The following is a 27,143-nucleotide window of genomic DNA, read 5'->3' as shown; positions in this document are numbered from 1 at the left end:
TCCACTGTTACATCCTCAAAATGCAGGGCAGCACTGAAATATGATTACCTTACTCTCACCGTTTTCATTGGATATTGGATAAAACTGTGTTATTTATCTCCATTTATTTTCTTGATTTTAGGGCACCAGAGTTGGCAGAAGGACCTGACCTGTCTACTGTGATGTCATAGTGGGAAACATTGCTTGAAGGGCATATCTGTAAGATAATTAATCTATTCAACATGAGGCAATTCATTCATTCACAGGTATTTTTGTTTTCATCTTTATATCTAGAATCTACAGTATACATCTGCAACATATTCAGAATACCGAATGAGTTTCTGTCACTTTTCCATTTGTTACAACATTTATAATTGTTTATTGAAAATATTTCACTGTACATTTCCAGCCTGCATGTATATTTCTTGTCTACTGAAGGAAAGCCAATAATGACAATGTTTATCATTGTCGGGATATCGGTGTTTTCAGTTTAGAGTTTTGTACTGTGTGTCTGGGTTTCCTTTTACTCTGGGCTCCAGGGCACAGTAGTACAGAGTAGAGTCTAATACTTCATCAGAGGAGACCTCCAGATCCACAAGGGTTCTCTCATTCAGAACGACAGACTGTCGTTGGTATGGAGGAGTAGCGTTCACTACAGAGGGGTTTGAGGAGACTGTAGTGAGGAGGAGGAAGATGGGAGATGATCCAGGGTACTGATGATACCACTGGAGAGTACTAGCAGAGGAGTAGTTACAGGACAGTTTTATGACATCACCCTCCAACCCAAACACCTTATCTGATGTTGGAGTAATGTCATTACCATGACTGCCACCTGGAAAACATTTATGAAAATAGGAATTATTATCAGAAAATTATCTTACAATTAAAATCATTATTCAGGGTATTAAAAATTGACAAAAGATCCTTCACAGTAATATTACTCAAGTCTCCAGTAATCACATTGGCTATGTTATTGGATATGAAGAATAGCTTCAATCTCACCCACTAGTGTATATACTTAAATTGATCCCAGTGACATGCTGATAAGTGTTATTTAACACAGTAAAAAGAGTGACCACAACTAGAGTTATGACTGAATGACTACCCTGCTTTCTCACTGTCACCTATAAAAGGAATTTCCTTTCCTCTGCCTCAATTATGTAAAACATCCCTTAAAAAATTGCACACAACGCAAAGTACTGCACACACAGTGTTTTTGTAAGGGGGCTGTATATCCTGCTGTCACAGTGGGCCTCAGAGCACAGTAGTACACAGCAGAGTCAGACAGCTGCACCCTCTGGATCGTCAAAGGGACTGATTTTGCTGTGACATTCAGATGGGCATCAAATCTGTCCTTGAATTCAGAAGCAGATTCCCCCGGTGAAAATTGATCCCTCCTCAGCATAAAAATGGGCTTTCCATTTGCTAGTTGTTTGTACCAGAAGAGATATTGTGATTGGGAAGTTGTATCAAATAGACAGGTGAGTGTTGTTGGGTGTCCTTCTACGACCATTACCTCTTCTGTTGGCTGTCTTACATTCTCTTCTGCTCTGCACCCTGAAAAGAAAGATAAATATATCTTCACAACATATAATGATAATGTATATAAATTAAATGAATAAATGCACAGAAAGAGACAAATGAACGCCATGATGTTATACCAAAGCAGCATGCAGCCAGAACATGAAGGATCAGCCAATTTCTCATCACTAGTCAGTCAGTTTGAAGTGGAAAAGGAGCAGAACAATGCTGATCTATCTATCACAGAGCTTTGACACGCTCTGTCCTACTGTTGATGCTTCATGTTCTTCTGTATTACATGCAGTAGTAAACAATGGGGAGGTGTCTGTCTGTATGGCATCCTCTGATTCAGGGGTTTGTGTGCTTTGTTAGGTTGCCTCCTTCAGGTTGACTTTCATACTACATCACCAAGTGGTATAAATTGTGAGGAGTAACTACAAACATTAATATTGTTGCACTTTGTCATATTCCATATCACCACCTGGTGATTGCACACAGCACAGCACAGGTGTGACCACAGCACAGGTGTGATAGAAATTCTCTGATCTCAATGTCTGCAATTATTATATCAAGTTGTTGTTTGATGTTTAATGATGATCCACACAGCAACAAAGCATTTTGTTCTGAAGGTTTTTGTACAGGTTCTTATATATATCACTTGGTATAACAATACTGGTTATAACAATCCCTGAGAGTACAGTAGTAGAGAGATGAGTCTGTCAGGGTTAGGCTTGTTATGATCAGTTCAGTTGATGGCCGGGATGTTGTGGATGTTCATTTCATATCAGGGACATGTTCACTACCGCTCTGTGATATGACAGCTTAATACACAGCCTGATCTCATAGGCTAGACGTAACATAGTAAATGTTAGTCTGGGACAGTCAAATAAGTATGATATGTTATTAAATTTGGTTTGGTTAAAGAAGACAGATGGTTACTTAAGGCAAAAACTAATTTTGGGTGGATGGTTGTGCGTATAACATGAACGCCTAACAACCAAAAAGTTGTGAGTTCGAATCACATCAGGGACAACTTTAGCATTTGATCTAGTTAACACATTTTTAAATCCTTACTACTTTTTCGGTACTTTGCAATGACTTAGCTAACCCTATAACCTAACTCCTAAACTTAACCCTAACCCCTAACTGAGCTAGCCACCCACATTTTTTTTGTAAAATATCATACGTCTTGTGAATCTGCACCATAGAGTATGTTTTGCAAATTCGTAACATATAATACAAATTGTAATTCATAACATATCATCCGAAATTGGTATCTCGGATATACATTCAGAATAATACGAAATTCTCTGAGCCTGGTTAAAATAATGCCGGTACTAGTAAAGGTCAATGTATTTTTTCTGCATATATCAAATAAGCAGCTCTGAGTCACAGGTATTCCCTCTGTACTGATGATTCATTATTTACAGGAGGAATGTGATCCCCAGCAATCTGTCCTGTGAAGAGAATATTGAAACTAAATCAATTGACAGAAGTAAAAAAAGTAACTACCAACATTACAGGCTCACTTACAAAATGTTGTAAGGTTCACCTGTTCAAATTGTAGAGAACTTCCAGATCAAACCAAGTAACATCACCATTCAACTACTATATGCTGGACCAACTAACTATTTGAAATATGTCACTTGTCATCATATGTACAGTTTGAACAGGATTATTTGTATCTCCTCCCTATGACATAGAACCCATTCAATGATGCTGGTGATGAAGGTCTGCTTTACTAAATCACTGTAAAGATGGAATCAATGGTATTTCTATGAGAGAATGTTAAGAATGTTTAGTCATATGAAAATATTATAATATTCTTGACATATTCATTTAATTTCCAAATATAAATCTGGTCACTGGTAGTTGAATAAGCAAATTACTTTCATATTAAAATAAGGGAATATAATGGATGGAAGATAAGATCTATTCAGACTCAGTTTCTAGGGGTTCTAGGGGTCTCAGACTCAGGTTCTCTGTGTTTCTATTGCAAGGATCAGTTTTTGTTTTGTGTTTCTCAGGTTTCCTGCCACAGTGGGCCTCAGAGCACAGTAGTACACAGCAGAGTCAGACAGCTGCACCCTCTGGATCGTCAAGGGGACTGATTTTCCTGAGACATTCAGATGGGCATCAAATCTGTCCTTGAATTCAGTAGCAGATTCCCCGGGTGAAAATGTATCCCTTCTCAGCATAAAAATGGGCTTGCCATTTGCTAGTTGTTTGTACCAGAAGAGATATGGTGATTGATCAGTTGTATCAAATAGACAAGTGAGTGTTGTTGGGTGTCCTTCTACGACCATTACGTCTTCTGTTGGCTGTATTACACTCTCTTCTGCTCTGCACCCTGAAAATAAAGATAAATAAATCCTCACAACATATAATAATAATGTATATAAATAAAATGAACAAATGTACTGAAAGAGACTGATGAACAGAGTGATGTTATACCAAAGCAGCATGCAGCCAGAACATGAAGGATCAGCCAATTTCTCATGACTAGTCAGTCAGTTTGAAGTGGAAAAGGTAAGGAGCAAAACAATGCTGATCGATCACAGAGCTTTGACACCCTCTGTCCTACTGTTGATGCTTCATGTTGTTCTGTATTACATGCAGTAGTAGACCATGGGGAGGTGTCTGTCTGTATGGCATCCTCTGATTCAGGGGTGTGTGTGCTTTGTTAGGTTGCCCCCTTCAGGTTGACTTTCATACTACACCACCAAGTGGTATAAATTGTGAGGAGTAACTACAAACAACAATATTGTTGCACTTTGTCATATTCCATATCACCACCTTGTGATTGCACACAGCACAGCACAGGTGTGATAGCAATTCTCTGATCTCAATGTTTGCCATTATTATATCAAGTTGTTGTTTGATGTTTAATGATGATCCACACAGCAACAAAGCATTTTGTACAGGTTCTTGTACAGGTTCTTATATGTATCACTTGGTATAACAATACTGGTTATAACAATCCCTGAGAGCCCAGTAGTAGAGAGATGAGTCTGTCAGGGTTAGGCTTGTTATGATCAGTTCAGTTGATGGCAGGGACGTTGCGGATGTTCATTTCTTATCAGGGACATGTTCACTACCGCTCTGTGATATGACAGCTTAATACACAGCCTGATCTCATAGGCTAGACGTAACATAGTAAATGTTAGTCCGGGACAGTCAAATAAGTATGATATGTTATTAAATTTGATTTGGTTACTGAAGGCAAAAACGAATTTTGGGTGGATGGTTGGGTGTATAACTTGAACGTCTAACTACTTACTACTTTTTCGGTACTTTGCAACGAGTTAGCTAACCCTTCCCCTAAAACTTACCTTATTAACCCTATAACCTAACTCCTAAACTTAACCCTAACCCCGAACCCAGCTAGCCACCTAAATATAATTTTTTAAATATCATACATTTTGTGAATCTGGAAATTCGTAACAAATCATACGTTTGGTAAATTCGTAACATATAATACAGAGCACAGTAGTATAGAGCAGAGTCTGTCACTTCAGCAGAGGAGAACTCCAGATACTCACAGTTGTTCTCTTTTTCATGTATGAGGGCCCATTTTGAACTATCAGTGTTGGTTATGATCCTAGAGTAGTCCACTATGAGGAACTGTGGAGAGGATCCAGGGTGCTGGTGGTACCATAACAGACTGTTGGTTAATGAGCTGTTGTATCTTCAGGAGAGTTTAACCTACTACACTACTACCCTCCATCCACTACATCTCTGTCTGGACTTATTATGTCTTCAAAACTTGTACCTGTAAATAATAACAACATGTATTACTGAGTCCATATAGACAGTGTACAGTATATCCACACTTGGTGTTTTAAAGTGTATTACCACTTGATATTGATAATACCATATTGTAATGAATACTTAAGTGTATATTCGGTTAGTACACATTCAGTTAATGAGAGGGAATTCTTACCTATAAGTGCACATTAACTTCTTGACGCTACCCATCCCTTAATTAAGCAGGATAATTGTCATCAGCAACCGCTGAATAGCTGTCACGCCCTGGTCGAAGTATTATTGTGTTTGTCTTTATTTATTTGGTCAGGCCGGGGTGTTACATGGGTTTATTGTGGTGTGTTTTGTCTTGGGGTTTTGTTAGTTATTGGGTGTGTGGCTTAGTGGAGGTATCTAGCAAAGTCTATGGCTGTCTGGAGTGGTTCTCAATCAGAGGCAGGTGTTTATCGTTGTCTCTGATTGGGAACCATATTTAGGCAGCCATATTCTTTGAGTGTTTTGTGGGTGATTGTTCCTGTCTTTGTGTTTGCACCAAATAGGGCTGTTTCGGTTTTCACATTTCATTATTTTGTAGTTTATTCGTGTATAGTTTTTTCCTTTATTAAAATATCATGAATCATCATCACGCTGCATTTTGGTCCGATCCTTGTTCCACCTCCTCGTCAGAGGAGGAGATAGAAGAGAACCATTACAATAGCATAGCGCCTCAGTCAAATAACATTACTAAAAATATTCATATTCATGTAATCACAAGTGAAATATTGCAAAACACAGCTTAGCTATTTGTTAATCCACCTGTCGTCTCAGATTGAAATGAAATTATGCTTTACAGCAAAAGCAATCCAAGCGTTAGTGTAAGTTTATCGATCGAATGACAAAACATTAAGTACACTTAGCATTAGGTAGCTTGGTCACGAAAATCAGAAAAGCAATCAAATTAATCGACCTTTGATCTTCAGATGTTTTCACTCACGAGACTCCCAGTTACACATCAAATGTTCCTTTTGTTCCATAAAGATTATTTTTATATCCAAAATACCTCTGTATTTCAGAAATTTCAGAAATCCACAGGAAAGAGAGGTTACACCTACACAGACAAATTCCAAATAATATCCGTAATGTCCACAGAAACATGTCAAACCTTTTCTTTAGAATCAATCCTCAGGTTGTTTTTAAAATATATAATCGATAATATATCAACCGCAAATGTCTCTCACAGTAGGAGAGGGAAAAACAATAGCTGTCCAAATCTGTTGCGCGAGCAAAACTCAATTGACCACTTGACGCGATGTTATCTTTCAGGCTCATTTTTCAAAATAAAAGCCTGAAACTATGTCTGAAGACTGTTGACACCTTGAGGAAGCGATAGGAAAAGGAATCATGTTGATATCCCTTTAAATGGAGCAATGGGAGGCTCCATTTAAAGAAGCCACTTCCTGGTTTGATTTTTCTCAGGGTTTTTCCTGCAAAATCAGTTCTGTTATACTCACAGACAGTTTTGGAAACTTTAGAGTGTTTTCTATCCCAATCTGTCAATTATATGCATTTTCTATCATCTGGTCCTGAGAAATAGGCTGTTTACTTTGGGAACATTATTTTTCCAAACATAAAAATAGTGCCCCCTATTTTCAAGAGGTTAACAATAATGAATAGAGAGGCATTATGGTCACTGGGTGATAGACAGAGACTTCTCTAATGATCTTCTCTTGAAACATTCACTCTCTGGGTGAATCAGTTCCACTCATTACATGTTATGTGTAACACTAAGCTCCTCCTCTTGACATAATATAATGGGTGCATGTTGACTCCACTTGATGGCACTATTGTCAAATGAAACTACAGAATTGAAATACTCTCTCAAGCGATGTTAAGTTGTTGTACAGTGTTTCTGGGTTTCTTGTCACTGTGGGCCTCAGAGCACAGTAGTACATAGCAGAGTTTGTCTCTTCAACAGAGGAGATCTCCAGATCCACACGGGTCTTCTCTTTGTTCAGTTTACCAGAGAAGCGAGAGTCAAGAGAGTCAACAGCTCTATGTTCAGTCCCAGTGTAGTGCTGGATGAGCAGAAGGTATTGGGGAGCTGATCCTGGAGACTGTTTATACTATAGTAGACTGTCTGCTGAGAAGTAGTTGCAGGAAAGAAGAACATTACTACCCACTTCTGCATACACTTCATGTTGGTTTGGCTCGATATTCTGCTCAAAGGTGTCACCTGCAAATTTGAAGAAATTAAGATTGAGTCATTTTATAATTTAAATAAACATGTATTGTTGTAATTGTCTAAGCAGAAAACATGACACTACTTTGAAAGCCATAACTTACCTATTACTGAGAACATAATAAATGACCAGATGAACAACATGGCTGGGGTTGGAAGTCAAACTGGCTTATAGTACAATCTGAATACTCCAAACTATCTTCATCTGCAAGGTTTTCAGTTAATAAGTTCTGTTTAGTTCACCTACAAACTCCACCCCAAAGTACAGTTGCTGTAAAGATTCTCAATCTCTCCTCTCCTCACCTCTCCTGGCCTCTCCTTCCCTCTCCTCTCATTTGTCCTCTTTTCAGTGATACCAGATCTCTCATTCCCTCCACTGGGTGGTGTTGGAGGTAGATTCTCTCCATTTAATTGTGTGAATCAAATTTGAAAGGTTTTTGTACTGTGTTTCTGAGTTTCCTGTCGCTGTGGCCATCAGTGCACAGTAGTACAGAGCAGAGTCTGTCACTTCAGCAGAGGGGATCCACACGGTTTCTCTATTCATTCAGATTAACAGACAGTCAAAAGTCTTGTGGATCACCTCTTACCTTATATGGATTATTGTTAGTTGTTACTATATAAAGGAATTGGAGGCCTGATCCAGAGTACTGTCTGTACCACAGCAGAATATCTGCTATTACTGTATAGTTACAGGAGATCTTAACTCTGATACCCTCTAAATAATACTCCTCAGGGCTGGTTGGAGTAATATCATCCTCTAAAGTATCACCTGTGAAGGAGAAGAGAATAAGCATGAGACTTAACAAGAAAACCTCTTAGTATGTAAAGCAGCCCAATATTCACCAATGAAACAGTGCCAGTGTGGAAATGACATTGCATAAAACCTTACTTACCAACAAGTACTGAAAACAGTAAGATTGTGAGACAGAAAATGCAGCTACAGCACCGGGGTTAACTCAACTGTCTGATATGCAGTGTAAAGGTGATATGCAGTGTACAGGGGTTCCTCCTTTAAAAGTTGTGAGCTTGCACCGCGAGACTTAGAGGTACCCAGGGTCACGGCTTCATTGCTCCGGACCACCACAAGGGGGAGTTAGAGCACTCATTATGCATTTGGGTCCCAAGGTTTTTATTTGACCAATCATATCAAGTGGTTCCAATGATGAATTTTGACGCGGGCCACCCATCCCTAGTGACTTTCGTCAGCAAAGAGGGCTGACAAAACATTACTGTGAAGCAAATGTACGTAGTTAGAATGTCATAACAAATCAAGCAAAACGTAAGAATTGAGAGGAATATGTTAGTTAATGTAGAGACAAACGATTGTGCATATTCTTTTGTTTATTTTTTTGTGTTTTGTGTTTTCGTTATATATTTGGTCAGGCCAGGGTGTGACAGGGGTTTATGTTATTGTATTTCGTATTGGGGTTTGTAGTATTTGGGATCGCGGCTGATTAGGTGTGTTGTATAGGCTTGGCTGCCTGAGGCGGTTCTCAATCAGCAGTCAGGTGATTCTCGTTGCCTCTGATTGGGAACCGTATTTAGGTAGCCTGAGTTTCGCTTTGTCTTTCGTGGGTGATTGTTCCTGTCTCTGTGTAGTGTTCACCAGATAGGCTGTATTAGGTTTCACGTTCCGTTTGTTGTTTTGTATTTATTAAGTTATTTCATGTATCGTCACCATTTCCTCATTAAAGATCATGATTAACCACCACGCTGCATTTCGGTCCAACTCTCTTTCGACAAACGAAGAACGCCGTTACAGAATCACCCACCACACACGGACCGAGCAGCGTGGTAACAGGCAGCGACAGCAGGAGCAGCGAAAGGAGGACGTTATGGACAGCAATGGCATGGAGTATACGACGTGGGAAGAAATCGACAGGTGGGCGGCCGACCCAGAGAGAGTGCAGGAGCCCGCATGGGATTCGCTGGAACAGTGCGAAGAAGGCTATAGGCGAATGGAGTTGGAGAAACAGACACGGCGGCGCAGAGCGAAACCCGAGAGTCACCCCAAAACATTTATTGGGGGGGGGGGCTCAGAGGGAGAGTGGCTGAGTCAGGAGATGGACCTGAGCCAACTCTCCTTGTTTATCGTGAGGAGCCAAGGAGGAGACCAGAACCAGAGCCGGTGTTAGAGGTGAGCGAAGCAGAGACTGTGAAGGAGTTAATGGGAAAGTGGGGTGGAGAGTAATGAGGGAGTTGCTAGCTTGGTGCTATAGATATCATATTCGTCCGACGGATCGTGTCGGGGATTTGATGGCATGTGAGTTAGCGCTCCATACTCGTCCTGAGGTGCGTGTTAGTCGGCTGGTGAAGTTGGTGCCAGCCTCACGCACCAGGCCTCCTGTGCACATCCCTAGCCTTGCACATCCTGTGCCACCTCCACACACCAGTCCTCCGGTAGCAGCTCCCCGCACCAGGCTTCCTGTGCGTGTCCTCGCTCCAGTATCACCAGTGCCCGCACCACGCATCAGGCCTACAGTGCGCCTCGCCTCTCCTGCGCTGTCGGAGTCTGCCGCCTGTTCAGCACAGCCAGAGCCTTCCTTCCCTCCTGCGCTGTCGGATTCTCCCGCCTGTTCAGCACAGCCAGAGCCTTCCTTCCCTCCTGCGCTGTCGGAGTCTCCCGCCTGTTTAGCGCAGCCAGAGCCTTTCTCCTCTCCTGCGCTGCCGGAGCCTCCTGCCTGCATGAAGCAGCCTAAGCTGCCAGTCTGCAGGGAGCTGTCAGTCTGCACGAAGAAGCCAGAGCTGTCAGTCTGCAAAGAGCTGTCAGTCTGCAGGGAGCTGTCAGTCTGCAAGGAACTGCCAGTCTGCAAGGTGCTGTCAGCCTGCATGGAGCAGTCAGAGCTGTCAGTCTGCATGAAGCAGCCAGAGCTGTCAGTCTGCAAAGAGCTGCCAGTCTGCAAGGAGCTGCCAATCTGCAGGGTGCTGTCAGCCTGCATGGAGCAGTCGGAGCTGTCAGTCTGCATGAAGCAGCCAGAGCTGTCAGTCTGCAAGGAGCTGTCAGTCTGCAAGGAGCTTTCAGCCTGCATGGAGCAGTCAGCTGTCAGTCTGCATGAAGCAGCCAGAGCTGCCAGTCTGCAAGGAGCTGTCAGCCTTCATGGAGCAGTCAGAGCTGTCAGTCTGCATAGAGCAGCTAGATCCGCCAGTCAGCCATGATCTTCTAGATCTGCCAGTCAACCAGATTCTTCCAGATCAGCCTGTCAACCAGATTCTTCCAGATCAGCCTGTCAACCAGAATCTTCCAGATCTGCTAGTCAACCAGAATCTTCCAGATCTGCTAGTCAACCAGAATCTTCCAGATCTGCTAGTCAACCAGAATCTTCCAGATCTGCTAGTCAACCAGAATCTTCCAGATCTGCTAGTCAACCTGAATCTTCCAGATCCGCCAGCCAGCCAGGATCTACCGGAGCCTACTACCTACCTGAGCTTCATCTCAGTACTGGGCTTCCTCTCAGTACTGGGCTTCCTCTCAGTACTGGGCTTCCCCTCTGTTCCGGGCTGCCCCTCAGTTCCGGGCTGCCTCTCAGTTCCGGGCTGCCCCTCAGTCCCGAGCTGCCCCTCAGTCCCGAGCTGCCTCAGTCCCGAGTTGCCCCTCAGTCCCGAGTTGCCCCTCAGTCCCGAGCTGCCCCTCAGTCCCGAGCTGCCCCTCAGTCCCGGGCTGCCCCTCAGTCCCGAGCTGCCCCTCAGTCCCGAGCTGTCCCTCAGTCCCGAGATGCCCTTCAGTCACGAGCTGCTCCTCAGTTCTGTGGGGTTCTGGGTGAGGACTATTAGGCCATGGTCGGCGGCGAGGGTGGATTATCCCAGGACGCGACGGGGAGGAACTAGGACATTAATGAAGTGGGGTCCACGTCCCGAGCCGGAGCCGCCACCAAGGACAGACGCCCACCCGGACCCTCCCTATGGTTTTGAGGTGCGTCCAGGAGTCCGCACCTTGGGGGGGGGGTTCTGTCACGCCTTGGTCATTGTGTTTTGTGTTTTCGTTATATATTTGGTCAGGCCAGGGTGTGACAGGGGTTTATGTTATTGTATTTCGTATTGGGGTTTGTAGTATTTGGGATCGCGGCTGATTAGGGGTGTTGTATAGGCTTGGCTGCCTGAGGCGGTTCTCAATCAGCAGTCAGGTGATTCTCGTTGCCTCTGATTGGGAACCGTATTTAGGTAGCCTGAGTTTCGCTTTGTCTTTCGTGGGTGATTGTTCCTGCCTCTGTGTAGTGTTCACCAGATAGGCTGTATTAGGTTTCACGTTCCGTTTGTTGTTTTGTATTTATTAAGTTATTTCATGTATCGTCACCATTTCCTCATTAAAGATCATGATTAACCACCACGCTGCATTTTGGTCCGACTCTCTTTCGACAAACGAAGAACGCCGTTACAATATCCAATACCAGGTGTATCAAAATCATTCATTATAGCAAGCAGGGAGCAGGTTTTCGAACCCTCAACATTCTAGCCTGAAGTCCAGCTATCGACTGTGCCCAAATGTATTAATTGGGGTTGGGGCCAATTGTGGCAAAAAACACTTTATACATTGGAATCTTTAACATTTGGAAAGGGGAAAAAGTACTATTTTTAGTTTACACAAGCGTAGCAGGATGGGATATTAGCTGAACAATAGACTTTTCAACCATTACTAAATAATTGTCTAATAGCTGAGCTAGGTGTGAACCCCCTCCCTCCTCCTCACCTTGCAACAAATCATTTTCAGGACTATCTGTGATAAGCATCGGAGATGCACAACAGGTTTCTAATTAGAGGCTATTCTCCACAATGTGTGGATGAAGCTCTTAATTTGGCATTGAAGAAAACACGAGATTAACTCCTACAAAAAAGACCCGCTAAAGCTAAAGAACACTCTGTAATGTTCACAACTACATCAAGAAACACTGGCATGTTTTGTCATCTGACCCAGCTTTGCCTGCTGAATTTAAGAATCCACCACTTATTGTACATAGGAGAGGCAATTTACGCAATAAATTGGTCCATGCCAATTGCCAGCCACCATAGAAAATCAGCCAGGCTCTTTTACGCCCTCTTCCAAATGGTAGCTATAAATGCAGAGGTTACACACAGCGCAACAATATGACGAGTGTGAATATTTCTGCCACCCACATACAGGAAAACGGTTCCAAATATATTACATTATTATGTGTTCCAATGCATTATTATGTGTTCCATTATTACATGTCCATGTGGGCTGTGCTCTGTAGATAAAACCTCTCATTCTCTGAAACAGAAAATCAGTGAGCACAAAAGTTCAATTAGGCGAAACGACAGGGATTATCCAGTTGCAGTACATTTTACTGACCTAAAACATGACATTTCTACCTTTAGATTTTAGATTTTGTGAGAAAGTTAAGATATAAGACAGGGGAGGTGATATAAATAATATGTAAAAGAGAATGTTTTGGGATTTTCACCCTCCAGACATTATTTCCTAAAGGTCTTAATGAGGAAATGCCTATGTATGTTGTGTTGTTAAATTGAACATGAATTATGCCCCTATTTCAGATTACTCTGATGTTTTTCTAACACTGAAACCAATGATTTATGAGAACTTGCTTGGTAGGTTGATGTCCTCATTGTGGTTTTACAGACGTGTTTAATCTTCTTATGGCTGAAATCCCGTTAATGGGATCGATTTGACAACAGCCAGTGAAAGTGCAGGGCGCCAAATTCAAACAGAAATCTCATTATTAAAATTCCTCAAACATACAAGTATCAGACACCATTTTAAAGATAAACTTGTTGTTAATCCCACCACAGTATCCAATTTCAAAAAGGCTTTATGACGAAAGCATACCTGACATGCGATTATGTTAGGTCAGTGCCTAGTCACAAAAAAACACAGCCATTTTTCCAGCCAAAGAGATGTGTCACAAAAAGCAGAAATAGAGATAAAATTCATCACTAATCTTTGATGATCTTCATCAGATGGTACTCATAGGACTTCATGTTACACAATAGATGTATGTTTTGTTCAAAAAAGTTCATATTTATATCCAAATTTCTCAGTTTACATTGGCGCGTTATGTTCAGTAATGTTCTTTTTCCAAAACATCTGGTAATTTTGCAGAGAGCCACAGAGAGCCAGAAATACTCATCCTAAATGTTGATGAAAATACAAGTGTTATGCATGGATTTAAATATATACTTCTCCTTAATGCAACCGCTGTGTGTCACATTCGTTATAATGATCGGACCAAGGCACAGCGTGGTATGCGTACATTCTTTTTATTAACAGAGTGAACCGAATAAACCCAAAAAATAACAAAATGAAACATGAAGCTATACAAACTAGTGCTGAACAGGCAACTACACATAGACAAGATCCCACACCAGAAAGTGGGAAACAGGGATGCCTAAATATGATCCCCAATCAGAGACAACGATAAACAGCTGTCTCTGATTGCGAACCATATCAGGCCAACATAGAAATACATAAACCCCTAGACCTACAAAACGCTAGACATACAAAACCCCCTAGAAATACAAAAAACTAGAGTACCCACCCTAGTCACACCCTGACCTAACCAAAATATATAGAAAAACAGATATATAAGGTCAGGGCGTGACACTGTGTCATATTTACATCGAAAGAACACCATGGAATAATCTGAGTACAGCGCTCAGCCACCACAACAAGCCTTACAGATACCCGCCATGTTGTGGAGTCAACAGCAGTCAGAAAAAGCATTATAAATATTCACTTACCTTTGATGATCTTCATCGGAAAGTACTCCCAGGAACCAGGAATCCCAGTTCCACAATAAATGTTTGTTTTGTTCGATAAAGTCAAATACGTCCATTTTGTTCACGCGTTTAGTTCACAAATCCAAATTCACAAGGTGCAGGCACTTAGTCTACACGAAAAGTCAAAACAGTTCCATTACCGTTCATAGAAACATGTCAAACGATATATAGAATCAACTTTTAGGATGTTTTTATCAGAAATCTTCAATAATATTCCAACCGGACAATTCCTTTGTCTTTAGAAATGAAAGGGAACCCAGCTCGCTCTCACGGCCGTGTGCGTGACTTAGCTCATGGCATTCTGCCAGACCCCTTAGTCAAACAGCTCTTATTCGCTCCCCCTTCACAGCAGAAGACTGGAACAAGGTTCTTAACCTCTAGCGTCGAGCAATCCCGTATCCGGGAGCGTAATCATAGCCTCAAGCTCATTACCATAACGCAACGTTTCCTATTCATGAAAATCGTAAATGAAATGAAATAAATATATTCAAACACAAGCTTAGCCTTTTGTTAACAACACTGTCATCTCAGATTTTCAAAAAATGCTTTTCAACCAAAGCTACACAAGCATTTGTGTAAGAGTATTGATAGCCTAGCATAGCATTAAGCCTAGCATTCAGCAGGCAACATTTTCACAAAAACAAGAAAAGCATTCAAATAAAATAATTTACCTTTGAAGAACTTCGGATGTTTTCAATGACGAGACTCTTAGTTAGATAGCGAATGTTCATTTTTTCCAAAAATATTATTTGTGTAGACGAAATAGCTCCGTTTTGTTCATCACGTTTGGCTAAGAAAAATACCGGAAAATGCAGTCACTTACAACGCCAAACTTTTTTCCAAATTAGCTCCATAATATCGACAGGAACATGGCAAACGTTGTTTAGAATCAATGCTCACAAGGTGTTTTTCACATATCTATTCGATAATCTATCAGTGGTGGCAGTTGGCTTCTCATCAGAAGCAAACGGAAAAATACTGCAGCTGGAGATTACGCAATAATTGCGACGGAGGACACCAAGCGACCACCTGGTAGATGTAGTCTCTTATGGTCAACCTTCCAATGATATGCCCACAAATACGTCACAATGCTGCAGACACCTTGGGGAAAACGTGGAAAACGTAAGCTGACTCCTAGCTCTTTCACAGCCATATAAGGAGTCATTGGCATGAGGCGATTTAAAAAAATGCGGCACTTCCTGATTGGATTTTTATCTGGGTTTTTTCTGTAACATCAGTTCTGTGGCACTCACAGACAATATCTCTGCAGTTTTGGAAACGTCAGAGTGTTTTCTTTCCAAAGCTGTCAATTATATGCATAGTCGAGCATCTTTTCGTGACAAAATATCTTGTTTAAAACGGGAATGTTTTTCATCCAAAAATTACAATAGCGCCCCCTATATCCAAGAAGTTAAGACTGTTGACATCTAGTGGAAGAAATGGGAAGTGCAATCGGACCAAATTTACACTGTATCTTGGATAGGCATATACTTGAAAATCTACAAACCTTAGATTTCCCACTTCCTGGTAAGATTTTTTCTCAGGTTTTTTCCTGCCATACGAGTTCTGTTATACTCACAGACATCATTCAAACAGTAGGAGACAGTTCACTATGGGCACGCTTTTCATCCGAACATGAAAATAGTGCCCCCAGCCATAAGAAGTTAATGTAGATTGTATACAGAAGAAGAAGAAAAAATGTGTATGGTTAAAAATGTTCATGTTTTACCGTGACTTGTATTCTCCTAAGTGGACCATAAGGTTAAAAACCAAACCAAATTAATAAAAAATAATAATAATAAAAATTGTTTTTTTAAAGTAACTCTGCCAGAGTCTTTTGGGTCACTTTTTCCGGTCCCAAGCCCGGATAAAGGAAGAGGGCTGTAATTGTGCCATAAAACAAAAACAAGAATCGACAGAATAATCGAAAGTTAATTTATAGTTATTAACATACTTAGGGTGTTTGTTACTAACTTTTTGTCTCTCCCACGATGTTATTCCTCTCTCCTACAGCGTCCATCACAATTACATGCACATGGCCACTTATGCAAATTAATGATGACATCATTTAGCGAGTTCTAGCGACTTTTAGGACAGCCAATAGCTACTTTCCTTACTGAGGATTGGCATCACTGGGGAGGATGTTTCAGTTAGAATCGTCCCAGTGAACAAGCACCAAACCAGCTGTAAGTTGTTGGTTGCAAAGCACTGTCTATCAAAAGTGATTTTTATTCTCCCAAGTGATGATTTGAATGTACAAGTTATATACATTTGTTTGTAAATGTTATTAGAACATCACACATAAGATGCAGTGTTTTTTGTGCATATTTGTTGTGCATTTTGATGTTGAGAATTCCAGCTAATGCTAGCTAGTAACTTACTGTGTGGTGGGGGATTGTATATTTTGTACAGTGCCTGTGTGGGTGCAGAGTTGGATGGTGAGCCGTGCATTGCATGACGTGCAATTTTGTGCTGTTTTCATCAGAATAAATCTCCATGATTGGTGCTACAAGTTGGAGTTTGTGTCGATGATTGATTCTACACAACTCAAGAAGAGTACTGTTACAGTGGTGCCTTGACCGTTCTTTTGGATTGGATCATCCTTTGTTGGATTTCCATCTCAGAACTTCGCTGTGGTTGCCATTTGAGAATCAGATAAGACATTGCTGGTGCAATTAATGGCGATATCACATTTTGCCTCAAGAGGGCGTTATTGCATCATTTTCTATTTGTATTACTGAAATGGATGATTTCTTTGATTGAGACTATATATTGATTGGGACTTTCTCTTCACGGATAAACGATACAACTTTTGTGCGACTTGTTTATTCCCATTATTAAGATGGAAGGTGTTGGGAGAGTTAGGGGTTTCTTGACATTTAATCTGTCGCCATCTGTTGGTACGGGTTCAGACAAAATTCCAGTTTCTTCTACACCTATGCCGAAACTGGAGGGTTTTGGGAGTTTTGATGATAGTTTCCCTATGGAAACGCCCAAGGATGTGAATGAAAGAGGTTTGCCAAATACAGGGAATGGGGAGGTCTCCAGGAATTTCATAGCAGACATTGTACAGCAGATTGGTCATCCTATTGGGGAGAACATTGCCTCCTGTTTGGAGTCAAAGGCAATTGTTGGACATGTTGGGGACAATGGTATGGGGCATGCATGCCGCTCTAGGGGTAAGGATGTGTCAGGCCTGAACCTGGTATTGAAGTCTGATATCAGGGAGCCGGTGTACTTTAGTGGGGATGGCTCTGAAAAGTGCACAGTGCATGAGTGGGAGGATATGGTAATGGTTTACATGCGTAAGAGGGGCGTATCTGTGATGGACCAAGCAGATGAGGTTATAGGTAGGCTTATGGGAAGGGCCCACGATGTTGTTAAAGTGGGCATACGCAGCAATCCCTCTGTTAATTTATCTAAAGGCCCAAGTCCCATCTTTGACATACTGAACCATTTTAGTGACTGCTTTTTCAAGCATGCCCCTCACTGTCTTTTATGCAACATTACCTCTGACTGATGAACAACCATTAAACTATAGACTCAAACTCAACAGGGCTATGGATGATGCTGAAGATTGTCTCAAGAGACAGACAAAAGTGTTGAAGACCCATCTCGTGAGCTCACAGTCATGTTCATCAGACATTGCCCTAACCCTGAACTGTCACGCATCTTTAAGTGCAAGCCATTACAGCAGTGGACCGCTGCAGATGTTCATGAGAGGTAGGATTAATACAGAAGGGAGCAGAAGTACTCTCACTTATCTAAGGTGACCCCAGCCATCGCAACAATAAAGCAGGACGTTGGTGCTGTCATGCCACTCTCCATGCCTGCTGTGAGGCCCCACATGGAATCATCTAATGCGTTGCCTTCCCCAGCCCAGACGATTCAGGGCTCAGCTGAGCCGATGGAACATATCCTTGCAATGCTGGAGCGTGTGCTGAAGCAGAGGCCACAACATTCTAACTGTCACTTCCAAAAAGGGAATAGGAGCAACTTGAGGTCTAATGGGCCATGGAAGTGTGCGGGGATGCTGGACATGATACTTACTTTCACTGCAGGGCCAATCACCTCTGCTTTCTTTGTCATATAAGTGGCCACGCATGCTCTCAGAGCCTCAAGGCCTCAGCTCTGACCAGAGCTGCTGGAGTCCCTACAGTAATCACTGCTCAGCTCCTGGAAAAATAGTAGAACTGCATGTAGAAGGGGAGATGTTTGGGCCTTTTGTAGAGTCCCAATAAGTGAGAGCTGTTGTATATAAAAGTGTTTGTGACAAAAGGGAGACTGAGAAAAGTATCATAATGCAAAACACACAGAGGTCTTCCCCATATGATGATTTTTTCCATGCCAAGGTGTTAATAGGTGAGAAGTGGAAGTGAGAGCTATGCTTGACAGTGGGTCTGTGGCTTGTACCTTGAGCTCTAGAGTCTTACCTGAACTGTTGCATGCAGGAGTGTTGAAAAGTCCATCATTGAGTCCTACAGAGGTAGTCTTGGTTGGTTGTGGTGGGTTGAAGATGGGACCTTTGGGAGTATGCGAGCTGTAGATGGAGGTGTACGGCTGTAGAGTTGCCGTGCCTACACTAGTGGTAGGCAGCAATCTCCTAAAGCACTTAATTCGCCACCCAAAGACTAATGGAGATCTCTGGAAGAGGGTTTATACTCCTGTGTGTGATGGGGGTGGGGAAAGCAAGCTAATCAACATGATGGCTAATGTGGATAGATGGAGAGATAGTGACCTGACAAATTTGGAACTGCAAGACTGGAAGAGGCTGTGGCTCTAGAGCCTATGCAGTAATACGAAACACTCAGAATCTATCAGCAGGCAGTGCTGTTCTCATTGCGCCCAGCAGTTCAAGATCAACACCAAGAGCAAATCAAATCAAATCAAATCAAATCAAATTTATTTGTCACATACACATGGTTAGCAGATGTTAATGCGAGTGTAGCGAAATGCTTGTGCTTCTAGTTCCGACAATGCAGTAATAACGAACAAGTGATCTAACTAACAATTCAAAAAAAAACTACTGTCTTATACACAGTGTAAGGGGATAAAGAATATGTACATAAAGATATATGAATGAGTGATGGTACAGAGCAGCATAGGCAAGATACAGTAGATGATATTGAGTACAGTATATACATATGAGATGAGTATGTAAACCAAGTGGCATAGTTAAAGTGGCTAGTGATACATGTATTACATAAGGATGCAGTCGATGATATAGAGTACAGTATCTACGTATGCATATGAGATGAATAATGTAGGGTAAGTAACATTATATAAGGTAGCATTGTTTAAAGTGGCTAGTGATATATTTACATCATTTCCCATCAATTCCCATGATTAAAGTGGCTGGAGTAGAGTCAGTGGCATTGACAGTGTGTTGGCAGTAGCCACTCAATGTTAGTGGTGGCTGTTTAACAGTCTGATGGCCTTGAGATAGAAGCTGTTTTTCAGTCTCTCGGTCCCAGCTTTGATGCACCTGTACTGACCTCGCCTTCTGGATGACAGCGGGGTGAACAGGCAGTGGCTCGGGTGGTTGATGTCCTTGATGATCTTTATGGCCTTCCTGTAGCATCGGGTGGTGTAGGTGTCCTGGAGGGCAGGTAGTTTGCCCCCGGTGATGCGTTGTGCAGACCTCACTACCCTCTGGAGAGCCTTACGGTTGAGGGCGGTGCAGTTGCCATACCAGGCGGTGATACAGCCCGCCAGGATGCTCTCGATTGTGCATTTGTAGAAGTTTGTGAGTGCTTTTGGTGACAAGCCGAATTTCTTCAGCCTCCTGAGGTTGAAGAGGCGCTGCTGCGCCTTCCTCACGATGCTGTCTGTGTGAGTGGACCAATTCAGTTTGTCTGTGATGTGTATGCCGAGGAACTTAAAACTTGCTACCCTCTCCACTACTGTTCCATCGATGTGGATGGGGGGGTGTTCCCTCTGCTGTTTCCTGAAGTCCACAATCATCTCCTTAGTTTTGTTGACGTTGAGTGTGAGGTTATTTTCCTGACACCACACTCCGAGGGCCCTCACCTCCTCCCTGTAGGCCGTCTCGTCGTTGTTGGTAATCAAGCCTACCACTGTTGTGTCGTCCGCAAACTTGATGATTGAGTTGGAGGCGTGCGTGGCCACGCAGTCGTGGGTGAACAGGGAGTACAGGAGAGGGCTCAGAACGCACCCTTGTGGGGCCCCAGTGTTGAGGATCAGCGGGGAGGAGATGTTGTTGCCTACCCTCACCACCTGGGGGCGGCCCGTCAGGAAGTCCAGTACCCAGTTGCACAGGGCGGGGTCGAGACCCAGGGTCTCGAGCTTGATGACGAGCTTGGAGGGTACTATGGTGTTGAATGCCGAGCTGTAGTCGATGAACAGCATTCTCACATAGGTATTCCTCTTGTCCAGATGGGTTAGGGCAGTGTGCAGTGTGGTTGAGATTGCATCGTCTGTGGACCTATTTGGGCGGTAAGCAAATTGGAGTGGGTCAAGGGTGTCAGGTAGGGTGGAGGTGATATAGTCCTTGACTAGTCTCTCAAAGCACTTCATGATGACGGATGTGAGTGCTACGGGGCGGTAGTCGTTTAGCTCAGTTACCTTAGCTTTCTTGGGAACAGGAACAATGGTGGCCCTCTTGAAGCATGTGGGAACAGCAGACTGGTATAGGGATTGGTTGAATATGTCCGTAAACACACCGGCCAGCTGGTCTGCGCATGCTCTGAGGGCGCGGCTGGGGATGCCGTCTGGGCCTGCAGCCTTGCGAGGGTTAACACGTTTAAATGTCTTACTCACTTCGGCTGCAGTGAAGGAGAGACCGCATGTTTTCGTTGCAGGCCGTGTCAGTGGCACTGTATTGTCCTCAAAGCGGGCAAAAAAGTTGTTTAGTCTGCCTGGGAGCAAGACATCCTGGTCCGTGACTGGGCTGGGTTTCTTCCTGTAGTCCGTGATTGACTGTAGACCCTGCCACATGCCTCTTGTGTCTGAGCCGTTGAATTGAGATTCTACTTTGTCTCTGACCTGGCGCTTAGCTTGTTTGATAGCCTTGCGGAGGGAATAGCTGCGCTGTTTGTATTCAGTCATGTTACCAGACACCTTGCCCTGATTAAAAGCAGTGGTTCGCGCCTTCAGTTCCACACGAATGCTGCCATCAATCCACGGTTTCTGGTTGGGGAATGTTTTAATCGTTGCTATGTGAACGACATCTTCAACGCACGTTCTAATGAACTCGCACACCGAATCAGCGTATTCGTCAATGTTGTTGGCTGACGCAATACGAAACATCTCCCAGTCCACGTGATGGAAGCAGTCTTGGAGTGTGGAGTCAGCTTGGTCGGACCAGCGTTGGACAGACCTCAGCGTGGGAGCTTCTTGTTTTAGTTTCTGTCTGTAGGCAGGGATCAACAAAATGGAGTCGTGGTCAGCTTTTCCGAAAGGGGGGCGGGGCAGGGCCTTATATGCGTCGCGGAAGTTAGAGTAACAATGATCCAGGGTCTTTCCACCCCTGGTTGCGCAATCGATATGCTGATAAAATTTAGGGAGTCTTGTTTTCAGATTAGCCTTGTTAAAATCCCCAGCTACAATGAATGCAGCCTCCGGATAAATCGTTTCCAGTTTGCAGAGAGTTAAATAAAGTTCGTTCAGAGCCATCGATGTGTCTGCTTGGGGGGGGATATATACGGCTGTGATTATAATCGAAGAGAATTCTCTTGGTAGATAATGCGGTCTACATTTGATTGTGAGGAATTCTAAATCAGGTGAACAGAAGGATTTGAGTTCCTGTATGTTTCTTTCATCACACCATGTCACGTTGGCCATAAGGCATACGCCCCCGCCCCTCTTCTTACCAGAAAGATGTTCGTTTCTGTCCGCGCAATGCGTGGAGAAACCCGCTGGCTGCACCGCTTCGGATTGCGTCTCTCCAGTGAGCCACGTTTCCGTGAAACAGAGAACGTTACAGTCTCTGATGTCCCTCTGGAATGCTACCCTTGCTCGGATTTCATCAACCTTGTTGTCAAGAGACTGGACATTGGCAAGAAGAATGCTAGGGAGTGGTGCACGATGTGCCCGTCTCCGGAGTCTGACCAGAAGACCGCTTTGTTTCCCTCTTTTTCTGAGTCGTTTTTTTGGGTCGCTGCATGGGAACCATCCCGTGGCGCTGGTTGTAAGGCAGAACACAGGATCCGCATCGCGAAAAACATATTCTTGGTCGTACTGGTGGTGAGTTGACGCTGATCTTATATTCAGTAGTTCTTCTCGGCTGTATGTGATGAAACCTAAGATGACCTGGGGTACTAGTGTAAGAAATAACACGTAAAAAACAAAAAACTGCATAGTTTCCTAGGAACGCGAAGCGAGGCGGCCATCTCTGTCGGCGCCGGAAGTGACTCTGACTGGTAGGGAGGACAGTAGCTCTGTTGCGGGGGGATGGGCGGCTGCCTGTTAGAGTGATAAACCCTTCTCAGAAGACAGTGACATTGAGACGAATCCCCACTCTAGCCGATGTCTTTTGTTGCATGGCTCTAGAGGACTTTGACTGTTCATGTGTGAAGGATGATTCATCAGCAGCTTTACAGCAGCAAGTGCAGAGAACGGCTGACATACTCACCGACTGCCAAGATGACTTGACTCTGACTGTTGACAGTTCCAGCTGACTTGATGATACTGACGGACTTGACAATTCAAGCAGTCCTGGGGTCTTACGTGACTTAGGTTTGACTGATATTGACGTCGACTCCTGTCATGTGTCTCCCGCTGGTAAGGTAAGACCCCCATGAAATGGACAAAAATGAATGGCAACTTATTGGCATTGGGCAAACCATTTACACAATTGCAAATACCACTTAAATGTACAGCAGTTCATCAAAACCATATAGCAACTTAAACATTACAAATGCCAAGTGTAATAAATGAAAAATCCCATAGGAGGTGAGTGCGCTCCACTGTAGATTTCCATATACATCAACAAAACTAAGGAGATGATTGTGGACTTCAGGAAACAGCAGACGGAACACCCCCCTATCCACATTGATGGAACAGTAGTGGAGAGGGTAGTAAGTTTTAAGTTCCTCGGCGTACACATCACAGACAAACTGAATTGGTCCACCCACACAGACAGCATCGTGAAGAAGGCGCAGCAGCGCCTATTCAACCTCAGGAGGCTGAAGAAATTCGGCTTGTCACCAAAAGCACTCACAAACTTCTACAGATGCACAATCGAGAGCATCCTGTCAGGCTGTATCACCGCCTGGTACGGCAACTGCTCCGCCCACAACCGTAAGCCTCTCCAGAGGGTAGTGAGGTCTGCACAACGCATCACCGGGGGAAAACTACCTGCCCTCCAGGACACCTACACCACCCGATGTCACAGGAAGGCCATAAAGATCATCAAGGACAACAACCACCCGAGCCACTGCCTGTTCACCCCACTATCATCCAGAAGGCGAGGTCAGTACAGGTGCATCAAAGCTGGGACCGAGAGACTGAAAAACAGCTTCTATCTCAAGGCCATCAGACTGTTAAACAGCCACCACTAACATTGAGTGGCTGCTGCCAACACACTGACTCAACTCCAGCCACTTTAATAATGGGAATTGATGGGAAATGATGTAAAATATATCACTAGCCACTTTAAACAATGCTACCTAATATAATGTTTACATACCCTACATTATTAATCTCATATGTATATGTATATACTGTACTCTGTATCATCTACTGCATCCTTATGTAATACATGTATCACTAGCCACTTTAACTATGCCACTTTGTTTACATACTCATCTCATATGTATATACTGTACTCAATACCATCGACTGTATCTTGCCTATGCCGCTCTGTACCATCACTCACTCATATATCTTTATGTACATATTCTTTATCCCCTTACACTTGTGTCTATAAGGTAGTAGTTTTGGAATTGTTAGCTAGATTACTTGTTGGTTATTACTGCATTGTCGGAACTAGAAGCACAAGCATTTCGCTACACTCGCATTAACATCTGCTAACCATGTGTATGTGACAAATAAAATTTGATTTGATTTGATATAGGAAATGGTCAAAGTCAGGTCCCAAGGGAGAATTTTTCAAAATCTAAAAAAAGGTTAAGATTTTAAAACCTCATAAAAGAGTGCGTTTTGGACTTTTTTTTGTCAATTATCATATGTAGTAACCATATGGACATACCTTGTTTATTTTATTGAGTTTGTCCATAAGGCCTATGTTTTGTCCATTTGCCTCATATGATCACAGGAAGTCGGCTTCCGAACCCAAAAGTCAGTGAACCATGGCATAAGAAATGTCCAAATGGCATATATAAGTATTGAAAGTACCAAATCAGGATGTTATGTCCAATTGCCATATATGATCATAGGAAGTCATAGGAAGTAAGAATTTCTCATTGATGTTGATTCAGAATGTCCATTTCGTAATGGGAAGTCCTTATGGATATACATGGGCAATGGACACCGTCAACTTGCAGAAGAACATGTTCATACTGAGAATATAGCATATGTGTAATGGACACTGTCCAATCACTCATTGGTGTTGATAAATACATTGGAAATGTACAATTGTACACTGCCCATTTGCAATGTCTTACAATGGGAATTTACCATCACGAATTGGACTTGCTCTAATATACTGCAGAAATGCCCAATTGAATGGCTCGTTGAACTCAGGATGGCTGAGCAGTGATAGTGGTTCTTCTCCATCGCTTGTTGGTGTTGATTTCAGCCTGTCCATTTGGTGATGGAAAATCCCTCATTAAATACATTGGAAATGGACACTGACCATTTGCAATGTATTAAAATGGGCATTTACCAATTATACTGCTGAAATGCCCTATTGACTGGCAGTTATTTGATGGTGTGAACGCCGGTAACTATTGCAGGCTCTGTGTGTCTGTAAGGTTTTTCTTGGACATCTGATGGGAGAAATGACTGATTTACAGTTCATGAGGGTTGCCAAATCACACATATTACATTTTAGAAAGATGTGACCTTTTTAACCCTTCAAAACAGCCCCCATTACCCCAATTTAAAAAACTTCACACAACACAAAGTACTTTACACACACACATACACACGCACTGCGTTTTTGTAAAGGGGCAGTATATCCTGTTGTCACAGTGGGCCTCAGAGCACAGCAGTACACCGCAGTCAGATAGCTGTAACCTCTGGATCTTCAAGGGGAATGATTTTGCTGTGACATTCAGAAGGGCATCAAATCTCTCCTTGAACTCAGTAGTAGTGTCTGCATGTGAACATCCCTTCTCAGCATAAACATGGAGTTGACATGTTCTAGTTGTTTGTACCAGAAGAGATATAGTGATTGATTAGTTGTGACGAATAGACAAGTCAGTGTTGTTGGTTGTCCTTCTACGACCAGGACATCTTCTGTTGGCTGTGTAACATTCTCTTCTGCTCTGCACCCTGAAAATAAAGATAAATAAATCCTCACAACATATAATAATAATGTATATAAATAAAATGAACAAATGCACAGAAAGAGACAGATGAACAGAGTGATGTTATACCAAAGCAGCATGCAGCCAGAACATGAAGGATCAGCCAATTTCTCATGACTAGTCAGTCTGTTTGAAGTGGAAAAGGTAAGGAGCAGAACAATGCTGATCTATCTATCACAGAGCTTTGACACCCTCTGTCCTACTGTTGATGCTTAATGTTGTTCTGTATTACATGCAGTAGTAGACCATGGGGTGTTTGTGCTTTGTTAGGTTGCCCACTTCAGGTTGACTTTCATACTACACCACCAAGCTGTGTGAATTGTGAATTGGGCCAACGATAAATAATAATATTTTTACACATTGTCATATTCCAAAGTGATTATCTAACCAATATTTTTTAAATGCCTACAGTAAGTGAAATTGAAGACTACTGATGTGTGAAGAGTGAAGAATACATATTTCTCACAGTTCATTGAAAGTGAAAACAGAGAAAAACTAGACCACCTGATGATTGCACACAGCACAGTTGTGACCACAGTTCTCTGATCTCAACTTCTGCCATCATGACATCAAATGTGGTTGCTGTTTAACTATGATTTCCACTTCATCAAAGCATTTTGGTCTGCAGGTTCCTGTATGGTGTATTATAGACTTTGTATCACTGTGTATATTCCCTGAGAGCACAGTAGTAGAGAGCTGTGTCTGCCAGGGTTAGGCTTGTTATGACCAGTTCAGATCATGTCCGGGATGTTGTGGATTTATATCGCTTATCAGGGATGTGTTCATCATAACTCAATGATCTGGCACCTTTATACAGTAGAAACTGAGGAGCCTGGTTACAATAATGCCGGTACCAGTAAAGGTAAACATAATTACTGCTTGTTTCATATGTACATCTCAGAGATACTGATGATCTCTCAGTGGGGGTGTACTCCTCCTTGTCAGGAGTCACACTATCTCCATATACCATTCCTGCAGAGGAACAATATAAAATAAAGCTGATTGATAACACATGCTTATTTTTAAGACTTTTTAGAAATCAACTAAGTTATTCACATTTAAATGACTTTACTTCAACAAAGATGCTTTAATACCAATACCATAATGTAATAATCTGATTATAAGGATGCAAGGATTTCAAATGTTGAGGTGTTGTTTACCTGTAGACATAATCAGAATGATCAATACACTGATTGATTTCTCCATCTTCAGACTGATGTTTGCATTCATTCACTCTCCTCTGAAATGTCCTTCTGTGTGTCACTGTGTGAGCTGTACAGCCCTGCTAATGTCACACCCACCACAGATGTAAGTCTTGCATTTTTTCTACACTGGTGACAAGGATACACTCGTTTTTGTAGGGGGGCTGTACATCCTGTTGTCACAGTGGGCCTCAGAGCAGAGTTGTACACAGCAGAGTCAAACAACTGTGACCTCTGGATTGTCAAGGGGACAGA

The 27,143-nt window shown here is 42.6% G+C and overlaps 1 protein-coding gene and 1 long non-coding RNA gene across 2 annotated transcripts; both read right to left on the bottom strand.

Moving 5' to 3' along the window:
• Positions 1 to 464: 464 nt before the first annotated feature.
• On the bottom strand, positions 465 to 14,210 carry LOC109875445 (uncharacterized). Its single transcript, XM_020467789.1, has 6 exons — positions 14,195 to 14,210; positions 8,377 to 8,385; positions 8,071 to 8,252; positions 7,170 to 7,367; positions 6,212 to 6,218; positions 465 to 811 (listed from the first exon to the last, which is right to left on the bottom strand). Exons 1-6 carry the CDS (start codon positions 14,208 to 14,210, stop codon positions 465 to 467), a joined length of 759 nt encoding a protein of 252 aa, XP_020323378.1.
• Positions 3,537 to 4,071, bottom strand: LOC116358587 (uncharacterized). Its single transcript, XR_004206352.1, has 2 exons — positions 3,955 to 4,071; positions 3,537 to 3,850 (listed from the first exon to the last, which is right to left on the bottom strand). It is a non-coding gene; the product is annotated as an uncharacterized LOC116358587 (long non-coding RNA).
• Positions 14,211 to 27,143: the final 12,933 nt, after the last annotated feature.

Source organism: Oncorhynchus kisutch, linkage group LG30 (genome assembly GCF_002021735.2).
Source record: "Oncorhynchus kisutch isolate 150728-3 linkage group LG30, Okis_V2, whole genome shotgun sequence".
Lineage (NCBI taxonomy): Eukaryota > Metazoa > Chordata > Actinopteri > Salmoniformes > Salmonidae > Oncorhynchus > Oncorhynchus kisutch.
This window is presented reverse-complemented; position numbering and strand designations above follow the sequence as displayed.